Source organism: Typha latifolia, chromosome 10 (genome assembly GCF_019914945.1).
Source record: "Typha latifolia isolate L0001 chromosome 10, TyphaL0001v2, whole genome shotgun sequence".
Lineage (NCBI taxonomy): Eukaryota > Viridiplantae > Streptophyta > Magnoliopsida > Poales > Typhaceae > Typha > Typha latifolia.
This window is the reverse complement of record NC_133095.1, coordinates 2,412,316-2,436,089: the sequence shown is the minus strand read 5'-3', so window position 1 is coordinate 2,436,089 and position 23,774 is coordinate 2,412,316. Positions and strand designations below refer to the sequence as shown.

General features: G+C 35.0%; 4 protein-coding genes and 1 long non-coding RNA gene across 5 annotated transcripts; 1 reads left to right on the top strand and 4 right to left on the bottom strand.

The window, feature by feature from the left end:
- Positions 1-1,118: 1,118 nt before the first annotated feature.
- On the bottom strand, positions 1,119-2,684 carry LOC140796604 (uncharacterized). Its single transcript, XR_012110490.1, has 3 exons — positions 2,341-2,684; positions 1,597-1,704; positions 1,119-1,392 (listed from the first exon to the last, which is right to left on the bottom strand). It is a non-coding gene; the product is annotated as an uncharacterized lncRNA (long non-coding RNA).
- A 2,296-nt stretch (positions 2,685-4,980) lies between these two features.
- Positions 4,981-7,688, bottom strand: LOC140796059 (non-specific lipid transfer protein GPI-anchored 6-like). Its single transcript, XM_073148905.1, has 3 exons — positions 7,277-7,688; positions 6,470-6,577; positions 4,981-5,239 (listed from the first exon to the last, which is right to left on the bottom strand). Exons 1-3 carry the CDS (start codon positions 7,617-7,619, stop codon positions 5,100-5,102), a joined length of 591 nt encoding a protein of 196 aa, XP_073005006.1. The 5' UTR covers positions 7,620-7,688; the 3' UTR covers positions 4,981-5,099.
- Positions 7,689-12,126: 4,438 nt separating this feature from the next.
- Positions 12,127-15,462, top strand: LOC140795941 (hydroxyproline O-galactosyltransferase GALT6-like). Its single transcript, XM_073148769.1, has 7 exons — positions 12,127-13,040; positions 13,122-13,354; positions 13,429-13,716; positions 13,809-13,937; positions 14,003-14,176; positions 14,508-14,615; positions 14,884-15,462. Exons 1-7 carry the CDS (start codon positions 12,248-12,250, stop codon positions 15,088-15,090), a joined length of 1,932 nt encoding a protein of 643 aa, XP_073004870.1. The 5' UTR covers positions 12,127-12,247; the 3' UTR covers positions 15,091-15,462.
- Positions 15,463-15,827: 365 nt separating this feature from the next.
- On the bottom strand, positions 15,828-18,393 carry LOC140796493 (probable prolyl 4-hydroxylase 6). The gene is made up of 7 exons (XM_073149537.1): positions 18,028-18,393; positions 17,889-17,946; positions 17,685-17,789; positions 17,056-17,113; positions 16,768-16,943; positions 16,627-16,687; positions 15,828-16,281 (listed from the first exon to the last, which is right to left on the bottom strand). Exons 1-7 carry the CDS (start codon positions 18,162-18,164, stop codon positions 15,941-15,943), a joined length of 936 nt encoding a protein of 311 aa, XP_073005638.1. The 5' UTR covers positions 18,165-18,393; the 3' UTR covers positions 15,828-15,940.
- Positions 18,394-19,720: 1,327 nt separating this feature from the next.
- Positions 19,721-22,851, bottom strand: LOC140795909 (probable prolyl 4-hydroxylase 6). The gene is made up of 7 exons (XM_073148728.1): positions 22,471-22,851; positions 22,330-22,387; positions 22,135-22,239; positions 20,833-20,890; positions 20,577-20,752; positions 20,430-20,490; positions 19,721-20,221 (listed from the first exon to the last, which is right to left on the bottom strand). Exons 1-7 carry the CDS (start codon positions 22,584-22,586, stop codon positions 19,914-19,916), a joined length of 882 nt encoding a protein of 293 aa, XP_073004829.1. The 5' UTR covers positions 22,587-22,851; the 3' UTR covers positions 19,721-19,913.
- Between the last annotated feature and the right edge of the window lie 923 nt (positions 22,852-23,774).

Sequence of the window (23,774 nt, the reverse complement as noted above, 5' to 3'; positions counted from 1 at the left end):
TCTATGGGAACCTTGTGTATTTGATTTTGAATGTGCATGATCAATGTCAGTACCTCACTAAATTTGTCATTTGTCCATTAAATGGCTAGACATTTTAAATGGAATATTATTTGACACAACTGTGATTCTGAGAGGAAATTCACTGCGAACACATTCAATGGTGGCAGTTAGCTAGACAAAGTGTTTGCTAGGGCAGGTACATTGAAAGTGATCATCAATGAATGGGCTGGGAAATTTTTGTGTCTTTATTGGACACCATGAATGCTTACAAGGACCTCAATGAATATTTAGAATTGACTAAAGATCTTAGAGGTCGATTGGCTGCCTAATATATCATATAAGTATAATATACACATAGAAGTATAGTAACATAGTATTAGGAGAAATTATTATTTATTCTAATTATTCGGTTGAGATAGTTTGATTATTTTATAATTTCTTCGTTGTGATAAATACTAACAGCTAATCAAACACCTTATTTTTGAATGGAAAATCTAATTGTTATGATTTAGTCTAAACTACTGGGAATCAAATGTTTAAGAAGTTTAAAGCATAACAAAGTAAGTGAAAATAGAGCTGAATCACAAATGATAAATTATAAGTTGTCTCTAGTATTGGTTAAAGAAAAATAATAACCCTTATCTTCCAAAATATTTATGGCGAATACTATGAGGACCCCACGACTATATATCCAGTTTTCTTGCATATATATTATATAGAATTATTAGCAACTGTATCAAGATTTGTTAATTACGCGTATCATGGATTTACTGAATGGAATAAATATCACGTTATTTGTGAATAGAATAATGAGCATTAATCAGTTGTACTTACTTTATATATATCGCAGGTGAATGTATAGTTATGTCATTAAATGGCCATGCATGGTCCATATGTATTATACTATCATACCATTATTGAGATAAGGATCGACTTAGATATAAAGGATAATTATATTTAGACCTCTGAAGTGCTCATTTTCATATGCTTTTTTTATTTTATAGTTTCGACACATTAATGAAGGATAAATATATTAACATTGTCTAAAGATAAATATATTAAATAGTTAAAAGGGTCAAAGTATTATAAATAAATAAATAAAATAGAGTATATGAAAATAAGCAACAGATTATGAACAAACTTTTATACTCCAAACCTTTCACAACTCATTATTATGCAATCTGGACTAAATAAAACTAGTTTAAGAATTACAAATTTATCCGTCAAAACAAAACCACTCCGATTAGCACAAACTAATTCCCTAATATAAAGAGAGAATAAAAATGGAAAATATCCATGCTCCACTTTCCATTGTAATCCCTAGCATTCTTTTGCTACTTTCATTGCTAGTATTTGTCAATGGTGCTACGTTTCCATTTGTAGCACTTCTGGCTGCAAGGAGGAGAACAAAGGTAAAAAAAATAATCAACAAAGTAAGATTAAGATAGTTGCAAATATATTTATTTAAATAATTGCTGCAATTAATGCACGGTTAGAGCAATTAATGATGACTTGGATCGATTGTGATATTTAGATAATTAAGACAAAGATCAGATTTTTTTTCTTTTCTTTTTGGTTTATAGAAGGGATGATTACCATTTAATTTGGATCCATTTCCTCCTGCAGCTACAAACCCTTTGATTTCATCTGCAAGCTGCTCAAAGTCCTTTGTATCTGTTGAGTTCGTGGGGAGATTCAGCAGTCCTTCGCCATTAAGAAGAGCTTATTAATTAGAAAGAAACTAAAACAATTCATATTAATTGACGCACGATCCATTAATTAACTCTTTCGTATGGTTCTCCTATTATGTTTTACTTGTTACTTTATGATTTATGAATGAACTCTTATATATCAAAAGGCTAAGGAAACTCAAATAGTTCCTGCAAAACAAAAGGAGTAATTTGTCTTTGTTTATGTTTATAATACGCTAAAATTGATATATATTTCTATTTACAACCCTCTAAATGTTTTGATTTTTTTTGTAGATAAATTATGAAATATATAACCAATAGTCAAAATTTATATATTAAGAGCATCTTTGGTTAATGTACTTATTAAATGCTTCAAAATTCAACATATAGTCATTAGAAAGTAGCTAGAAAGACATACATATAAAAACTACAGATTTTGGAGGGTATTCAAAAAAAAAAAAAAAAAAACAATGAAACAGAACATATTTCCACCTAGTAAGCCCATCTACCTCGAGCGAGTTTAAATTTCTTTGCAAAAGAAATTAAAATCCAATGCGTTTGTTTTGTCTCGTTAATTATTAATTAAAATAAAACAAAACCTATTTCCAAATGCGTGCAATTAACATGTCTAAGGTTGATATATACTTACTAGGGCATTTAGTAACATCGATAGGAAGATGACACTTGGAAGGGAGGCGAAGCACACTAGTGAGGTTATACTTAATCCCTAGATTTGGATCATTTCTATCATGCACAAGAATACAAAGACACTTCATGCTCTTATCAACCACAGTCTTAAGGCTGGAGCAGCAGTCCGGTGTCGGACTCTTCGAATCCCCACCGCCCATGATAAAACTCATGCACGGTGCAAGCCCGATCAACTGGTCGGTGCACTCCGCTCGGTCTTTTACGAGATCGGAGCTCGCAAAAGAGTAGAAGCTCAAGAGAAGTAGCAGCAGCTGCAGCAATGGCACTGATACTCTAGAGGTTGCCATAGGGGATGGATGATATCGAAATTGCTTCTCTAAGTTAGTCTTTTTATAGTTGATAGATGGTTAGATGAAGCTATTATTGCCATCTATGAATTTAATGGCCGTAGAAAACTGTGGTACGAGTGTAACCAATTTGACATGAAAGTTCACCTATCTTTTATGTTGCTACGTACGTAAGAGTACTGTAACCAACTTGAAAGGCCATGCAGTTCAACCACATATATGTTGTGGAATATTTACGTGAAAAACTTTTGATCAGAATTAATCACTAAATCCAACTCCAAAACCAAGTCAAAAGAGTGTAAATAATCGATTTATGCATTCACGAAAATTTTTAATGTTAAAATATATAAAAGAATCTCTTACTTGACTTTAGTTATGCGGGGCCTATCGTTTCATATTGATAATGACATAGAGTAAAATGTGATTCATATGCTAATTTGTGAATAAAAAAGTTTGTGGGTGATATTTAGACGCGTAAACAGAGATCTAGAAACACTCACAATCAAATACGAGTCCTTTGCCCATTGGACATTGCAATTAACTCGTAACACTTTAGGGCAAACTGATCACACTTCCCTGTTAGAAAAGATCTTCTCAAATTAGCTACTGAAGTGGACTCACTAGTCCTTGCCAAAATTCTATATCATTGCAGGGTTAGTTCCCTCGCAGTTCAAACACATTTTTATGGATATGTTTCATTTAGTTTTGTGTTTCGCTTTTGCTTCGGGGAAGTTAATTATTAGTATTTTGATTGTCAAATTTGGATAGAAAGTAAAAAAAAAAAAATTCCTTCTTTTTTTTTTGATTAATTCAATTTGATCTTCTTTAACTAGTTTAATGTACAGGGATACCGAGGGTATTGCGGTTATGAATTTAAAATTTCAAACCATTTTATCCATCTTTAATTTCTTCCCAAGATGTGGAGATACATATATATCTAGGAAGAGAGAGATTCAACCAACTATCCAAACTTACATTCTAACCCATGCTTGTGATTCTCAGTTTTTAAAAAAAATATATATATATATATCTAATTTATGTATATAAGTTGTAGATCTTAATTTTGTAGCAGTATAGAAGCCCTTCTAGTTAAGAAGGGGGATGAATAACTCTTTTCAATTTAAGATAGAGAAATGCACATTTCACATCTTGTGCTTGCTTTTATAAATTTATGATTTACTCTCTATCTTTTAGTATTTACATTTCGGAGTTTATTCTCAAATAGTGCTTCTCATTTGGCGATTTGATGGAAGGTATCAACATTAAAATATTTTACCTTTTAATTTATCATTATTAGCATTTTATTACTATGAGTATCATATATTTTATTTTTACTACTACAAAAATAATTGCTATTAGCACCAAATCAATCCCCTACTTCTACTTCTGACTAAAGTAAAATAATTAGATTTCTCGTTCAACTTAATAAAATCAATTAAAATTGTCAAAATACTCTTTTATTAAATAAGATAAAATTATCAAAATATTTAGACATAAGCACATAGTTAGAATGTTATTATCCAAGAAGTAGATCATTATTTACATGGACAGTGAGAGATATTAATAGGTAGTTTGCACAAAGGAGGAACCATCATAGCAAGTGCATGTAACATTCATTCTTAATCCTTACAGTAGGATCATCTCTATGCTTCATCAAATCACACGGGGAGCAATCCGGCGTCGGTGTCGGCCCCGCCTCAGGGTCCTGGACGACGGCAGTCTGCCGGACACTCGCCAAATCCGGCGGGGCGAAGAAGCCGAGGGAACCCTAAAGCTACAATCCAAGAGCATCATCCCCTTAGAGTGAGACGTCATTGAGTTGAGGGAAGAATAATAAGCGAGAAGAGGTTGATAGTAACCTTATGAGCCTCCTTCTGGTATATATATATATATATATATATATATATATATATATATATTGATAGGGAACCTTCTGAGTTGGTTAGGGTGGAGATACAAATGGATGTTTGGTTAGTTGGGTTGGTCCTTTTGCACACCTTTGTACATGGGTCTGGCTTCTGGGCTTTCTTCTTCTTCTTCTTCTTCTTTATTTAAATTGGTCTTGAATTCGGAGTTAATAAATTAGGGCATCCCTATATGTTATGGAATTTAAAAAAAAAAAATTGTGATGAAGTTCGGTGAAGTTGATTACACTCACTATTATTTATTATAATTTAAGAATTATATTTAAATATGAATAAATATTTATTATAATATTATAATAACAAAAGTAGTGCGTGATTTAATTAGTTAATTAGTTAATATGGAGGTAATATAAAGAGAGACTAGAAGAGTTTGAACAAACTTTTTAGATCTTAACTAAATAAAACTTGTTTAAGAATTACAAATTTATTTTCGATTTGATGAATTGTAACAATAATTACCCAAAGTTATGGCAACGATTTAAGGCAAACTAATTCCCCAATATAAAGAGAGGATAAATAAGTGAAAATATCCATGCCCCACTTGCCATTGTAATCCCCAGCAACCTTCTGCTGCATCCATTGCTCGTATTTGTCATCGGTGTTACGTTTTCATTTGCACTGCCTTTGGCTGCAAGAACGAGAACAAAAATTTAATAAGTAAAATAAATTAAGCTTACGAGATATATAATATGAAATAAACACCCTTATTGTTACTTTGATTAACTATATTAGCCCTAGGTTTATCGTTTATTTAGCTATGCAAATGGAGTTACATAAATGCCCCTTGAGGAAAATGCTCTCGGATAAGTTTGGATTTTGTTATGGTATTTTAGGGACAGAAGGGGAAGGACATTTTAGAAGTAAAAGAGATTTGGTAACAACTAATTAAAAAACACAGGGTGTTATTTAAAAAATTTAGCTATATAATAATTTCATGTTTCAGTTCTTTTGTTACACGTAAGATCAACGTAATAACTAGATTTTAAAAAGAAAATTTGAAAATTAGAGCATTTTTTTGAAATATTTAATTTAAAATAATGTTAGTCATAAGTACATAATAATAAAATATATTTAACCATAAATTTAATTGACACATGACGAGATAGTGCATGGCATTATATCAATATTTGAGTAGGTGCAACAGAACAAACAGAAGTAACGTCATTAATCTTATTAATTTCAAGTACAACAACACCTTATATTAATTATTTTTCGCCGTAACTTTAATTAGAGGGAAGAGAAAAAAAAGAAACGTTAAGATAAGATGATTATTTGACTTATTTTAATAACCCCATCAGGACGGTTGAGAGATATTACATAGTCGAGGGGTCAGAGTGTCAAAAAAATATATTAAAAATAACTCTATGTCAAAATATGTACATAAAACACCTCGTTTTTATAGTAATTATACTTTGGACCTAATGTTTGGACCTCATTCCCAAAAAATTAGAATTTATCGTCAGAATCGTACTTGTTTTTTTTTTTCGAAAAATACCTTCTCATATTAGAAAATCCATTTTAGAAAATAGGAGCAAGTAATTAAAAAAATGATTAAATATTCATGTTTTGTTAAGAGGGTTTTGTGGATATATATATATATATATATATATATATTATTTGTTCAAGGGCCTAAGTGGATATAAAAAAGTTTATAGGTATGTATGTGTAAAATAACGATAACTTAAGAGTGCTAAGTATAACTAACCTAAGCTATTAATTTATCTCAACTGCCGACATGGTTAACGAACAAAGTACCATATATATATATGATTATGTGTGTGTATTACCGCAATTAATGCAAGATTAAAACGACTAATGATAAAAATTAGGTTAATATTTGCATGCAAGGGATGATTACCATTGGATTTGGATCCATTTCCTCCTGCAGCTTCAAACGCTTCGATTGCATCTTCGAGCTGCTCAAAGTCCTTCGCTTCTGCTGAGTTCTTTGGGAGATTCAGCAGTCCTTCACCATTAAGAAGAGCTTATTAATTAGAAAGAAACTAAAGCAATTCGTATTAATTAATGATCCATTAATTTAATCTTTTACTTCCTATATTACTAAAAGGAAACCGAAAAAGAAGATTAAGAAAGTTCTCCTTTTTTTTTTTTTTATATGTATATGTACTCTTTTAAAATTTTCTTATTTATGTTTATACTCCTCTAAAATTAATATTTATATATACATCTCTTAAAACCCTTACTTTTGTCTAAGTAAAAATAAAAGTTAACTAAAATTTAAAAATTTAAGGTATAGTTATAGTTAGGCCCTCGTCCTTTCAGAATTATTGAAAACATCTAATCCTCCTAACGCCATTGAGGAAAAGTTGAAAAGACTAAAATACCCCCTAAAAAGATAATATATTTTGATAAACTAAAAAATTTCTAATATTTTTTCTCCAAAATATAATGTTAATAATAATTTATTGAGAGAAACAATAACAAAAACCTAAAGAAATAAATGTTTGAGATAATTTTAATAATTCAAAAGAAGATTCATGAGATGCATATATATGGAAACGATAGTAATTCAAATAAGGGCATTATTTTTTATTTTTAATTTAAATAACCATAAAAATATATAATTATCAGAAAGTAACTCGGAGAGTATCTGCAAATGCATATATGCATGTAATTAACATGCCTAAGGTTGTTATATACTTACCAAGGCATTCAGAAACATTGAGAGGAAGGCCACACTTGGGAGGGAGCATAACCACACGAGTGATATTAAATTTTATCCCTAAATTCGGGTCATTTCTATCACGGATAAGAACACAAAGACACCTCATGCTCTTATCTACAACGGTTTTAGTGCTAGAGCAACAATCTGGCGTCGGAGTCTTTGCATTTGCACCATATTGAACATAACTCATGCACGGTGCGAGCCCGACCAACTGGTTGGTGCACTCCGCTCGATCTTTTGCGAGATCGGAGCTCACAAAGACTATGAAGCTCAACAGAAGTAGCAACAACAATAATGTCATGGGTACTCCAGAGGCTGCCATGATACGGGAGGAAAGGAAGGGAGAGGAAGGGAGAGAACTAGTACGAATGATATGGATATTTGGTTCTTTAGCTGGGCTTCTTATAGTTGATAGATGGTTAGGAGAAGCTATCATTGCCATCTATGAATTTAATGGGCATAGGAAGCTATGGTACGAGTGTAACTAATTTGAAAGGAAAGTTTAACTATATATATTATGTTGGAACTGCGAAAGACTTCAATCATGAAATCTTGCGTGAGAAACAATATCTTTGTTTTTGTTTTTAATCATCGTTGCATTAATTCAGTGTCATATCATCAGTTAGCTAGGGCTTTAATTAGACCCATCATTTTATATTTATATATAACAAGAAAATGTGATTCTTATGTTAGTTTGTGAGGTTCTTATACAAACCTCGTGGCCTATATTTAGACGCATAAAAATATCTACAAATATCTAAATTCTATAACATATATGACAGATAAATATTTTATAAAATTTTAAGGCAAATTAAATCACGACCATCTAACTTTTTCTACATAAAATTATTCAATTTATATATCGGAAAAGAGTAACTATTTTATCTAGCTTATGGTTAATCTACGAATTCGTAAGTCTATCAAATATGTATATAAAAAAAATCAGACTGAGGTTTTTTTATTTATTTATTTATTTTTTTTTTTTTTTATTTTTTTTTATGACCGACACTCTCGAGGAGAGCCGTATGCCTCAAACTATAGTTCATTAATTTTAGAGCAGGATAAAAGGTTGTCATATTTATTGCTAGGCCCAAATATGGACTAAAGAAACGATAGAGAGATCTTAGGAACAGACACATAAACTCCATAGACTTGTAACTCTGAATTAGGCTGCATTTCTATGGACAAGTTACATAAATATATCTTTTCTCTTGTCTTAGTTATTAATTATATGTATAAGTTTTATAAACCGTTCGAATTTGAATAAAATATTTGCCTACATGCTATTTCTCAATAAAAAAAATGAAAAAAAAAAATGAAGTAGAAGAAGAAGAAGAAGCTATCTAAATAATTAATCATGGGTTTGTAGCAGTGCAGATAGAAGTCCTTGTAGCTAAGAGAATGTGATGCAAATATAGCTTCTGCTAGAATGAAGTATCATGGGTCTAGTGGTCATGGAAGCATGCTAAATGGTCCCATATATATGGAAGATATATATCTCTTTTCAATTTAAGATAGGAATAGGTAGATTTCACATCTTATGTGTTTCTAGATTTATAATTTATACTCTACCTTTTGATATTTATATATATATTAGAAAAAAGTTGTCTAATGATCTCCAAAGGCTAGCAAATTAGAGTGGAGTTAGCAAACCCTTGGCTCTTTTTAGTGAAAATTTATGGCTTTGATGTCCCCCCACATTTAAGAATGCTCTAGGTGCATGCATGATTCATTCACCCGCTATTTGGTTCTGTTCTACATATATACGAGATAATATAACTGCTCAAGATCTTATTGGACAAGCTTTTTGTCTTCGCGTTTGTAAAGTCTGATCTGACCCACTGCCATAACTCTGATCTTAAATGATACCGACTTTATTTATTATTTAAATACTCTCTCAACTTCTCCGAGAGGAAATCCTTTTTAGGTTATTTTTTATAAAATATAGGTGAATACTCCTTATCAACCCTAGGAGCTATCTCGGAGTAAAATTCAAAATATTTCGCTACATTTATATAAATGTAGGACGTCAATCATAAATCCGTAACGATGATATAGAGTGAAATTTTTTTTAAGATATACTGTAGGTAGTTTGGCAAAAGAAAATTCTAGGTCTAATTAGTATGGAAACAATTATTAAATGGGTCTTAACTTGCTCATTTTATTCCTGATAAATTATGAGCTCATAAATTAGTTACAAAAAATACAGTAGGACTAGCCCTCCTTAATATATCAATTAAAAATAACTGAATCGAATTCTTTAAAAAAAATAAATCACATAATAAATATAAACAATAAACATATAATAATAATATTACTACGAAAACTTTATCAAATATCAACTCGTATATCTAATATTTACCGGCAATATGAACTAGCTGCACTTGAATAGGATTATTATGATTAGACAAGTCGAAGTCAAGCTCATAGTTAGATAAACTATCAATGAAGAAGACAAGATTGCTACGATTTCGGTGTTTAAATGAGATACAGTTGGAATGTATTAAAGATGCTCAAATGACACTACTTCTGCATTAATGTTGCAGCTAGGCAGTCAATTGAGCTGGTTGTTTGTGAGTTAAAAATTTTTTTTCTAACTAAGATTTGAGCTCAGAAAATATAAACGAGTTGAATATGAGCATGACTTTGCTCATTTCTAATATTCCTGGCTACTAAATTGAGATTACTAGGTATTTAAACAGTTGAAAATTGATTATGAGTTAATAGATATTCCAATCTAGATTAATAGTTAGATCTTTAGTTTTGTAAGTTTATTGGTTTAAGAAATTAAAGAGATTAATTTACTCTTAGAATGTGATCGAAGGGATGATCGACACTTTTATGATCATTTTAATAAAAAGAGAGACACGCTAATGGTATAGTGCTCAGTTAATCAGGTCCGAATCGAAACAAAAATATGATATTAATTTAATTGGGACACCGATAGATTCTCTTCTCCTCTCGAAGTAGCTTCGGGCCCGGGCCCAACCTTTTGTGCCTGGCCTGACCTGGCCCAATGAAGAGCCCTAAGCCCAAGTCATCTAGATGATGTAATTAACAAAGTTTGCTCGTCTATTAATTAACAAAAAAAATCCCAAATTATATGCTCAAAATAGCCTTTTAGAATTCTAATTAATCACATGGAATCTTATCAACATAGTTGGCCACCGCCCAAACCAGCCAATATGACCATATAACTCCATATACTTCCATTATTACAATTAGCCGACAGCGTGACATTGCGGTGGACTTATACCTACTTTATATATATATATATATATGTTCTTTAATTAAGGGCAGCCAACTTAATATTTATAGGCCTTGTAATTATTTTTGATAAATTAAAGGCCTGAGAATATGATAATTTTAAATTTGAATAAGAAAAGAAGGAAATGGGGTTTAATATTTATGATATCAATAAGTTTTATTAGAACAATTAATTAGTGAGTTAATATGATATCATAGTCAGGAGACATGGGTTCAAATTTTATTATGCTTATCTTTATAAAAAAAATATGAGATAATATTTTCTGATTCTATTAAAAAATTTCAATTGAGAAAAATATATTAAAATATAAAATATAAAAATTACTATTCTCTAAATAATTTAGCGTAACGTTTAACTTGTGTATAAATAATATATAATAATAAAATCAATCAAACACTTACTTTTATATATATATATATATATATATATATTTTTTTTTTTTTTCACTGAACGTTATGGAAGATAAATTGAACGACAAATAGTGTAGAGAATTTTATGTACCTAATTTAGATTCAAGAAGTGTGCAACCTTTTAGAATAGATGAATCTACTCGATCAAAATGGGGCCTAATTGGAAAAGGAAGAAGAGAAACTTGTTTATGTGTTCTAATTTCTTGAATAAAAGTCTTTTAACACGGAAAGAAAGTTATAGTTGAGTTCACTTCACCGCGTCTGAGTCTTCTTCTTCTTCTTCTTCTTCTTCTTCTTCAACGGCGGTCTCGGTTTTCTTCGGTGGAGTTGACCCGTCAATCGCGTGCCATTTCATCTCCTCCTCCATCATACTCATACTCGTTGTTAGGCAGCCTGTAAAGATTGCAAAAGAGCTTCTTCTTTTTTCCTCTCTTTTTGCACTTTGCACCTTATATTATATCATTTTTATTTTGATTCTTGTTCAGTATACAAAAACAGTTTCTTTATAATTTCTTACTCATTAATCACTGAGCGCAAAATGGAAATTTGATTTCACTGTTAAACTAGTTTAATTTGGTACTCTAAATCATGTTTAGAAAGAAATAAATTGATGTTAATTTATTTGATTATAAAATCATGTTAGTAGATGTATAGAATACGAACCTGATTTTTTTATATATATTAAAAAAAACTAAAATTGAGCTTAAAAAATTAATTTAGTTATCCAATTTATACGTCAGTAGGTAATTTATTTATTTATCCTATGATTAAGTTATAAGTGCTTATGATTAGGAATTCAATTTAAGCAAATAAAACCACGCAATTTTTTGTGTGGATTTCTGGACGACGAAAAAGAATTGTTTTTTTAAATAAAAAAAAGAACAATTACGCTACCTCGGTCTCAGCACCAACGACTCTTTAGAGCAGGCATCGGATCCGCTGTCTTCCCTTAATCAGAAGAGTACATTAGTCCACTGAGTACGGTCAACGTGTCAGTCTTCTACACTCTTTGCGTCGACTTCCGTGTATGAGAGCAAGCAGCAGATCCCAACGGTCGGCCGCCGACTTGTCCTCCTCATCATTCTATTCTCTGCCTGTTCATTGAAATTTCCACAAAAAAAATAAGAAATTTTGATTCAAATTCTCGATGAACACCTCAAACGGCTACCTCTCTATATCTCTCTCTCCCGTCTTATAATTACTTCCTCTTCTTCTCTCCTCTCTCTCCGATTTAGGAATTAGAGTTGAGTTTTCGCTGCTCTCCTCACCGCAATGAGGAGATCGATCCAAATCCTCCTCGCCATAGCGTTTCTCTACCTGGCCTTCCTCGTCCTCTGCGAGCTACCGTTCGTCTCCCGCCGCTTCGCCGACGCTGGCGGCGGCTCCTCCGCCACAGCCGCCGTAGTCCGCCCAGTCCGGCTCTACACTAAGGAGGATATTCAGATGATGTCCGCCCCCATCCGCCCCTCCAAACTCCCGTACCGCCTCCCCACTCGCCGGCGACGCCTGTCCCCCATAATCTCGGGGATCGAATTCTTAGAACCCAGGTCCTCTGGCGGCACGCGCTTATCTGACCTCGACAAGTCCGCAGCCGATGCGTGGCGGGTCGGGAAGAAGCTCCTGGACGAGCTTAGAGCTGCTCCCCCAGCGATGTCCCCATCGCCGGAGGCGAATCGGGCGGTGGAGAGCTGCCCGAGATCAATCACGCTCACCGGCGCTGCGTTCTCGGATCAGGGGAAGGTGATGGTTCTCCCCTGCGGGCTCAGTTTGGGGTCACACATCACAGTGGTGGCGACGCCAAGGGTTGCACATCCCGAGTACGATCCAAAGATCGCCAATTTGAAGGAAGGGGAAACATCAGTAATGGTGTCGCAGTTTATGATGGAGTTACAGGGGCTCAAGACGGTGGACGGCGAGGATCCCCCGAGAATTCTCCACTTCAATCCCCGGTTGAAGGGAGATTGGAGCAGGAAGCCGGTGATCGAGCAGAACACTTGCTACAGAATGCAATGGGGCACGCCGCTCCGGTGCGACGGCTGGAAGTCTAGGGCTGATGAGGAGACTGGTAATGCCATCATCAAAATATCATCAAAATGCTCACTTAATTCCAGTGTCTTAATTCAATTTCTCTGCATCGATATTTCAGTCGACGGGCAAGCGAAGTGCGAAAAATGGATTCGCGATGACGGTGACCGGTCGGAGGAATCGCAGATGACTTGGTGGTTGAATCGCTTGATCGGGCGGACAAAGAAGGTTTCCATTGATTGGCCTTACCCATTTGAGGAAGACAAGTTGTTCGTTTTAACTCTAACAGCTGGTTTGGAAGGTTACCATGTCCATGTTGATGGGAGGCATCTGTCCTCCTTCCCTTATCGCACTGTAAGTTTCGATAAAAAAAAGCTTGCAAATTTATGAGTTATTTTGGTTACTATCTAATACTTATAATTCGCCAGGGATTTCTCCTAGAAGATGCAACTGGTCTGTCGTTGAACGGGGACATTGACGTGCAGTCAATCGTTGCTGCTTCACTACCCACTTCACATCCCAGTTTTGCCCCACAGAGGCATCTTGAAATGTCGGCGCGATGGAAGGCGCCGCAGTTGCCAGATGAACCGGTGGAACTCTTCATCGGGATCCTCTCTGCCGGCAATCATTTCGCGGAGCGTATGGCCGTGAGGAAGTCGTGGATGTCCGCCGCCAGGAGATCACCGAATGTTGTAGCTCGGTTTTTCGTCGCCTTGGTAACTATCGGATTTGGAAACGGTAGCTTATGGCCTCTTCCTAGATAATTTCTAGAATATCTTACTGATTGAAGCATTCGTATTCTTGACAGCACGGAAGAAAAGAAGTGAATGTGGAGCTGGAAAGGGAAGCGGCGTTCTTCGGCGACATTGTTATAGTTCCTTTCATGGATAGCTACGATCTTGTAGTAATGAAGACGGTGGCCATTTGTGAGTATGGGGTAAGTGATAGCTACTGAGCTTTCTCTGTTAATTGCCTCTAAAACTTCTCTCTCTATTCATGCAGGTCAGGGTTGTTTCTGCCAAATATGTGATGAAATGCGATGATGATACGTTTGTTAGAATAGATTCAGTAATGAAGGAGGTGAAGAAAATTCCAAGCAACAAAAGCCTCTATGTGGGAAATGTGAACTACTACCACAAACCCTTGCGGCATGGGAAATGGGCTGTAACATATGAGGTAATTGTTTGTTTTGCCATAGGAGGGAGATATTTGGCTGATATATGCCCCCATATTGTAACATAAAGAGAATATATATATATATATATATATATATATATATATATATATATATATATATATATATATATAGCTTATCGAATGTTAGTAAAACAACAACAATAGCAAATCTTAGTCCAAACTATAAGAGTTTGAACATATGCATACCCTAATTTGCAATACTAGCGACATATAACCGAGTAGAAAATAACATGTGTTTTTGGTAAGCATTTTTATCATACAAATGATATCTAAAACTACTTCCATCTTATAATTTATTTTCTCTTCTCAGGAATGGCCAGAGGAAGATTATCCTCCTTATGCTAATGGCCCTGGCTATGTTGTATCATCTGATATTGCACAATTTGTTGTCTCAGAGTTTGAAAACGGTACACTTAGGGTAAGCCTACTAGTGCTTCAGTTTGATTTAGCATCTCCTTATACTTGATTTAGATGTATGCAGGAGTCGTATTTTGTTTAGTTTGGCTACTGCATTTTAACCTCTTCCACTACACCTGCTGAAATAGATTTTAGTACCAAGGAGAAGGATAGCTGTTCATTTGCAACAGACATGCTATGCCGTCAACTTAGTGGTTTAAGAAAAAACTTCTAGTGCTGTATATTTGCGGCACATTTGTTCTGACAAGTGAATTGTGACAATTTTGCAGCTATTTAAAATGGAAGATGTGAGCATGGGCATGTGGGTCGAGAAATTCAACAGTTCGCGACCTGTGGAGTATCTCCATAACCTCAAATTTTGCCAGTTTGGCTGCATAGATGATTACTACACAGCACACTATCAGTCCCCTCAGCAGATGATATGCATGTGGGGCAAATTGCAGGCTGGAAGTGCTCAATGCTGCAACATGAGATGACATCGGCGGAGAGTTTACATTGAAGAGAAGCAATGATTCGACGCTGTTCAACGAGTGTTATATGAGATAGGCCGAGCTCTATGCACTGCTTTTAGCTGCCCATTCTTTTAAGAAGTTGATCAGGATGATATGGAGTTTTTCGTCTTGAAATTGTTTTATTCTTTTGATCCTGTGACATAGAAATGTAACAGTTAGGAATACGATCGACGATTTTGTTATTGTTTTAGACACCACACATCTTGTTGGGTAATCAGATGTGAGATCAAACTTGCATTTCCTGAGGGGCAGAGCTTGTACTAGAAACAGCACTTGTATTTTACAAAAGAGCAAGCTCTTTATTGTTTGAAAAAAAATGAGCACATATTTTCTCTATGTCATGTATGATCTTGTTTAATTTACGAAACCAGTGTCACTGAGCTGTGAGCTCAAGTTGATGATTGGAAATTGATATTCTTTGGTCAGATTTGGTGGCAGAAGCTTGAGGTGGCATTTGATTGCAGAAAAGAGGTTTCCATTTTACTCTTCAAACTTTCTAATGCTATACGCAAACTGCATAGTTGAGCTGGAAAGACATGCATCAATGACAACATCCAGGGTGTTTAAAGAGGGAAAGTCTGTTTAGGGATGAAACAAATGTGCTCTACTCATAGTGAGTGCCTCACAAATAAGAGCAAGTAGGGACCAACTTATTATAGACAAAAGATCTTTGGAAAGTTATAAACACATCCAGGATCAAATTTGAGCAAAATTCCGAAGAAATTTATACGCAATTAAACTCAATGATTAGAGAGAAAAAAAAATTAAAAAAGATACAGTGAGCATCACAAATACAAGATTTGTTTCTAAGGATTTAAGAGGAGCCCTCCTCCTCCTCCTCCTTAGGTAGTGAGTTACAAACTCCACAACTCAACCTACAATTCCCCAAGGTAGTGCTAGTTCCTATCATATAAAGAGAGTTGCTCTCACACTCTCCTGCAGCAGCCCACTGTGGACACATCTCATTCTCATCAACGCATTCCCCAGCTGACCTGCTCCCATGCATGATATCGAAGGATCGAACATGGATCCATTTTGGTGCAGACCATTTCTCACCTTCAATGACTGGGCAACTCCCATGCAAACTGTGTGGATCTGTTGTTCCATCTGGGTGAAGGTTGAAGAAGAGCACTGCGTCACCCTTGATAGGTTTCACTGCAACAAGAGAGTAACCAATTCGTGAGTTGGAAAGGAGGGGTGCTTAACTTTGTGATGTAGTAGACCATCAAAAGAATTATTAATATTAACATTAAAAAGAGATGAAACTCTTTTTGTCCCCCATTTAACCTTGAAATTTGATGAGTCGAAGGAATAGAGTGGGGATAAACATAGCCTAAGAACTCAGAAAGTTTTAATGCAGCAATTATGGAGCATATTAATAATGTCTATTTCTCATGCTATTCAAAAAGAAAATAGTAAACCAATGCTACTCTGTTGAATATAACATGCATTATGGTTTAGGATTCTTGTCAATATTTTATATTCTTTTTGAATCTATACCTGCATAGCCTTTTCTGGCACAATCGGAGAAAGTATCATCCTTAGGTTGAGACTCCCAACCCTACAAAGAATGCATATAAGACATTAGAATACACAAATCTTAGATTAGATAAGAGAACTGTAAGTAATTAATTTACCTACCACAGCATTAGGGAAGACAGTCTCCCCACCCTTCTTCACATCAGAGAGATACATGAGCACTGTGGCAGCTCTATGACCTCCACGTACTTGGTTGTTCTTGTCCGAAAAATAGTCGAAATGTGGGTCATATTTTTGACCATTTTCGTATCGTAGAATTTGAAGGGATTCGGCATTCTCTGATCAAGAAATAGTTCGATAATTAAAAGAGAAGGAAATTTTTAAAAAAAAAAGTTATATGAGAGAGATTATGAGTTATAAAAGTAATTAAAGAAGCTACACAAAGTTTACCTTCCGGGAGGAAGGTCCAAGCAGCAATTCTTCTCTCAATTCCAGCGACAATTTCATCCTTCAGAGTTAAAAAAAAAGGAGGCATTACAAACTTAACAATCCAAAGTTTCAGTCTATGTGAGTAATGTTGGATTATCCAATATTAAATAGGACTATATTTTTAGCATTTGGTAAAGGATGAAATAAGCTCGTTTAGCAATTCCTAGGATTAGGAATAAACTTTTAAAAAGGATGATTTTTTTAAATTAAATTTCAAAATGCCCTTTTTAATTAAACTAAACTAAACACATTTATCTTTTTTAACTATTAAACATCTTCAAAAAAGATAATAGCATTTTAGTCCTTTCTCCAATATTTCTCTATTAACAGTTGCTTACCACTTTGGAACCCTACTCAAATGCAATAAATCAAAATTTAAGGGCACCTCATTCATAATCAAGACCGTCAATTCATCACATATGCGCGATTAATCCCTTAATTTTGGGCGTAATCCTAGAGGAGCAATTTGCATATATTAACCCAAAAAGAAATTCTATATAACCCTCAATTTTAATTCCAATTTACCATAGGGGTTTTTATTTTATGCAAAACCAACCCTATATTAAATATATATATATATATATACATACCTGGCGCTTTTCCAAAAACATCCCTGAGCTCGTCCTGACCTCGCTTTTCACACTCTCCCCGGAGTCGCTATCCGCCACCTTCGACTCCTCCAGCTTACTCTTCCCCTGCTCTCAATCACATCACCATCCTTTTATTCCAACACATCCCCTAAAAAAATAGGAATTTCGCAATCAAGGACAAGAGAAGGAAGCAATTTCTCTCACCAACTTGATCAGGTGATCACATTCCTCGTCGGAAAGAAACCCCTTGTACAAGAAAGCCCTGCGCAAATGACGAATCTAACCATCAACGAAGCAAAGAAAGAAGAAGGATGGATAGATGTAGGTATCATCTAATAGGTACCTTGGTTTCCATGAGATTTGGGTAACTTTGGCTGCGTCGAAGGATTCGGATTTGGGCTTTCCTTGCGGGATAAAGACTGGCAGAGCCGTGAGGAAGAGGAGGAAGAAGGCAACGTAGAACCAATTGCGAGCTTCCATTGATGAGACGAAAGTGGAAGAAGGATGGATTTGGACTTGGATTCGGATTCGGTTTCCATCGGAGTTGTTTGTTTTATAAAGTGAGAGAGGCGCCCACGGGGATAATTTGGGTGGGTTTTTGCCGGGGTTTTAGATGGGGGAAAAATTGGACGTGGGGGATGATGGATTTTGACCCGCCGGAAGTGGGGAAGAAGGTATTTTCTAATTAAGCCCACGGCAATTGGCCCACGGGATGAAAACGTGTGCGATTTTTGTAGAAATAAATGGGATAATTACGCCTACATCCCTAAACAATAGCACATTCTTATATTAGACCCCTCTTTTATTTTATTTTAGGATTACATACATCTTATAATCTTATAGTTATGCCCAAAATTACTTCAAAACATCTTAAATCAGTAATTATACTTACGACTAAAAGTGAGACGGTTAGTTTTTCTATCTCAAATTAATACAGCGTGCTAAAAATTTTTTAAAAATTAAATAGCAGGTTGAATTGTCTCTATTTTGTTAAATTTTTATGAACAAATATATCTTTCCTCTCTTAAAAAAAATAAGGACATATTTTATTCTCTTACTTTTTATATTGTACCAAAGATATAGTAAATTTTATTAAACTTGTGTTTTTATAAAGTTTAATAGATATATCTCATCTAGAAATAAGACTAATATGAGTTTAAAAAAATCAGATAAAAAACTCATATATTTTGTCTAATAAATACGATGATGTTATTTTAGTTATTTAGGCGTGCCCAATTAACTTTGATAGCAAAACTGACTGATTCTATTTTGGTTGTAATACATGAACTAATTTAAAAAATTAAAAATATATAAGGATAAGATGATTTGAGCATAAGTATACGAGTGTAAAATACATGAACCAAAGATGACTTCTATTTTCTTTCTTTTTTTAATCTTGGGTTAGAATATATATTAAGTCATATTCATGTTAGATAATTAATAGTTTCGGTAACAGACTGTAGGTTTGAACTTTGAACAGAGAGTAAAAAGGACGTGAACTTGGCCTTCTATGTTGTTTGATGGAAGGAAATTGGAATAAGATACTGTCAGTCTGTCACATATTACTGTAGACAGGGATTCCGATTTAATATTATAACTTACGATCAAATTAGGGTTAAAAGCAAATTAGTCCCACTAGCTAATATATTTGACGGAATTAATTATGGAAAAAAAAAGAATAATCTGATCTCGGGATTGGAATTGGCCGTGTGTTTTAGTTGAATTGGACTCTTTTCCATCGTTTTAACTCGCTCGTTTTGATGTTAGGATTTGGTTCTGTGGATTTACCTGCAAGAATTTTTTATGAAATTAGAAGACGATACTCTTGAAATGACCTCATCGACCATAGAAATACAAAGAATGGAGAAAAGAAGAAGACATAACTAGTGCAAAGATTTAAAAAAAACTATCTCCTATGGATGAAAGGGGCAAAGACAAGGAAGAGATTTATATATCATCACAACAAGAAAGCACCAAATGCCTTAGCTTAGTATTTATTAGGAATTATGATAGGGAATTCAAAGAAGAGAGATATATTTCATGAAAAGCTGTAGTTTGTTCCCAGAATAGTGACATTTTCTGCATTTTGTTCTGTTCAGATTAACATTTTAAAAGCAACTCAAAAGATTTAATCATCTGTGCTACGGCCACTTTGCTTCAATGTTTTTTTTACAAGTAAATGATTTCAAAAAAGATGAGATGCAGTCAGTACTGAATCAAACTGAAAGACTACGAGTCACACACTCTGCAACTCTTTCGACAAAATCCAACTGAATCCTTAGAGCCTACCATGTACTTTGGGTTCTTTTGGCACTCCCCGATCGCTGCCCATCTTGGGCACAGCTCGTTATCATCAGAACATTCCCCGCTTGTGCTCTTCCTCAGAGGCTTGTCAAAGTTCCGAACATGGATCCATTTTGTCGCAGACCATTTTTCACCTTCTATGACTGGACAGCTTGCATGCAGACTACTTGGATCAGTTGTGGCGTTAACATGAAGGCTAAAGAAGAGTAATGCATCACCCTTATTAGGTTTCACTGCAAAGAGAGCAAACCAGTGAAGGGATTAGAAACTTCCTAGTGGCACATCAACCAGAGAATTTACAGATTTATGTTTCACATCCAGATCTCAATGCTTTGCATGTAATATCTGCTTATCAGTCAACTATTAAGTCTAACATATACTCAGGATTAGGTTATTGCATAGTATCTTTATATTCTTCTTTAAACACAAATTACATGTTACCTGCATAGCCAGTTCTTGCACAGTCAGACCAAGTTTCATCCTTGTGTTGGGAAAGTTTTCCCTGAAATTAACGTGCACGAGGGTTGCAGTAGTTAAAGTTAGAGAAATAGTAAGATACGTATATCAGTATATGACTATATTCCATACCTCAGCATTAGGAAAGACTGTTTCCCCACCCTTCTTTACATCAGATAAGTACATCAGAACTGTGGCAACTCGATGACCGCCCAGTGCTTGATTCCTTTTGTCATGGAAATAATCAAAATGTGCATCATACTTCTGACCATTTTCGTAGTGCAGTATTTGAATGGATTCACCATTTTCTAAATTAGAAAAATAAAAAGGATCAACTCAAAGATATGAGGAGGGACATCTGAGTTGAGAAAAGAATAAGCTAAGTTACCTTCAGGAAGAAAAGTCCAAGCTGCAATTCTTTGCTCAACTCTAGTAACAATTTCATCCTACGAGGAAAAAAATAAGAATGTGCTAAGCTCTTTTCTTCATCGGTAGTTAAGTATCCATTTTATGCTGTCAGTATCTTTTAGAAAGGAACCGTTCATAATAAAGAAACAGTTTGCTGTTAAACAAACACTACAAAAAACAAAACTATGCAGTTGATACTGTTTGCGCGATTCTGCACGGAAAAATTGCAATCGTTTTCTGGTTTTTCTCTTACCCATGTTTCTGCTTCATGTTCAATTCTTCCCCGAGGAAGTTACTTAGTCTAATGATAAGGCTTGCCTCCTTCCACACGTGTGATCAAAGGTCCAAGCAAACTATCCCAAGAAGGCAAAAGTAAATATAAATCTTAATAGGTTTAGCTGATTATGAACTTCAGTGTAGTTAAACTATTATGCATTCTTGTCGTATAATTCTGCAAGTCCTGGTACAAGATGGGGTTCAGATGAAATTTTGAATCTTACGTTCATGCACATTTACTTAGATTTTCGTGCATCTTTAAAAGAGTTTTAGGCAAGTCTTCATACATCTTTCTGAGATTAAACTGATATCAATATATGAGAGAATCTCCTCCATGGTAATTTCTGCTAAAGACTGAATACTAATCCCTTTTGCTGACAATTTTGACCATAATAGAATGTTTTATCTTGGATCCTAACTAGGATCAAAGACAAAAACTAAAACTAAAATTTTGCTCCTTTTGATTTCAGAGGGATCCACGATAAAAGACCAATTGATTTCATAGGAAGGATTCATGCAGGTCTCTTAAATAACTATACTACCATCGGCAACAGCTCTATCCTCGTATTAAGAAATGAAGAACTACTGAAAATCACAATGAATCCAGAGCTTCGAACTTCAAGTGAAACTGCGACCTAGATTTCGGTTATATGCAACATAAGAGACTTAAATATCTGGAGGAATTCGATAGCTTGCTTAACAGAGGACACCTTCTCCATTAGGATTTGAGCAACTTGATGCTATCTGATTAGGTAACAACAAATCAGCGCAAAGGATAAAAGATTATTTGTGAGCTTTCTAGTTCGGAGAATTGTACTCCGCAATTATATCTGCCACATTTGTTCTTGTGTTTTTTCTTTATTTTTTGAGATGATCAATATAAGTAATGCAACACAATCTCCCCAAGAAGATCAACATTAGCCACCTTAATTCACAGCAACATCAAGTAAGTAACCAATAAAGTATTCAAATCAATAAATTTCAAGCTGAAAATGGTGAAGTATACCTGGTGCTTCTCCAAGAACATGCCGGAGCTCGTCCTGACCGTGCTCATAACACTCTTTCCGGAGTCATTGTCGGCCACCATCGACTTCGCCAGCTTTCCCTTCGCCTGCCACAGTCAAACCCAATTACCCAAATGAATCCAATATTGCAATCTCTCTTATTCACTTGATAACAGGAAAGGAGAGATCTTTCTCACCAACTTGATCAGGTGATCACATTCTTCATGAGAAAGAAACCCATCGTACAAGAAAGCCCTGCAACCAATACCCAAATTCCAAAATCTCGAATAAACCAACCAACCGCAAACAATAACAGCGGTAAATCGAGATTATAGTACCTTGGTCGCCATGAGAGCTGGGTAACTCGAGCTGGGTCGTAGAAATCGGGCTCGCCTTTAGCCATCGAGACGGTCGAAAGCACCGTGAAGAGGAGGAAGGCGGAGAAGAACGCCATTTTAGAGGGGAAGAGTGGGAGTAGTTGGTCATGGCGGCGTTTATTACCTCTCGATGGTTATAAATGTATTGGAAGGTAGAAGGGGAGGAATAGAGAGTGGTTTTGGTGTCCGAGAGGCGCCCACAGGCTTGGGAAGGGTGAGTTTTTTTCGTTTCGCCCTGCAGGTGTTTGATGAAATGCTACGCCCACGGAATTGTAAGCGTCTCAGTGGTATCATAAGGTTGGATTTTGGGGTACGCGCTTGGAAGGAAGGAAGGAATCGGTTGACTTTTTATGGAAGACTCCTGCTTTATGGAATTTGCTGGTGAATTTTTTACCGATAGAATATTATCAAAACTATAAAAAAGAATTAGAGAGAGCAGTATTAAGCTAAACCCCTCGGCCACATTAGGCAGTGAGGTGCCATGAAAGATAAGATTACATAGATTAGAAGGAATCGTGTCCTCAAGCTCAACCAAAACATAATTTGATACTAGTTTATCTTATCCGACAGCCTAATCAGCCGCACCATTGGCTTCACGGCCTACATGCAGAATGCAAACATTCTAAAAGACTCGTAGTCACAAAATACACTCAACTACAAGATTTCGAACATTCCAAGGACTCGCTACTTCTCGTAGCAATTTAATTGCTTCCGAAGAGTTAGATTCGATGACTAGATTCACCCCCCGCTTTGACGAGGCCGATCCCTAACCGTATAGCATAGACCTCGGCATGGAGGGCAGAAACCTTAGGATAACGCTTCCAAGCAACGTACCAATCTCTGGTGTGGCCACCCACGACGCCAGCACCAGTTTGATATCCTTCCGTTGCAAAAGTGCCATCAGTATTTAGCTTCACCCAGCCCGGTGTCGATGCCCGCCACTTGGCGAGTCGCCTTGTTTTGGGAATATTATAAAAACTACGATATTGATGTAATGTCTAGTAAGGTAAATAGCTCTTTCACCTCTAATTTTACAAAGTTTCAGCAACACAACTATTTAGAATTTAGACTAAATAATTTTATATGTTGGCTAAAAGCTCACTGAAACATAATTGTCTTTCTATCAATAAAAGGTTAGTAATTTATCATGTTTTTATTTAATCTTTAGCTATCCAATGATAATTAAAAAAAATTTTGCTTCGCAAAATAATGTAATAAACTATTTTTTGAGATAATAACTTATACAGTAATATTCATCCAAAAAA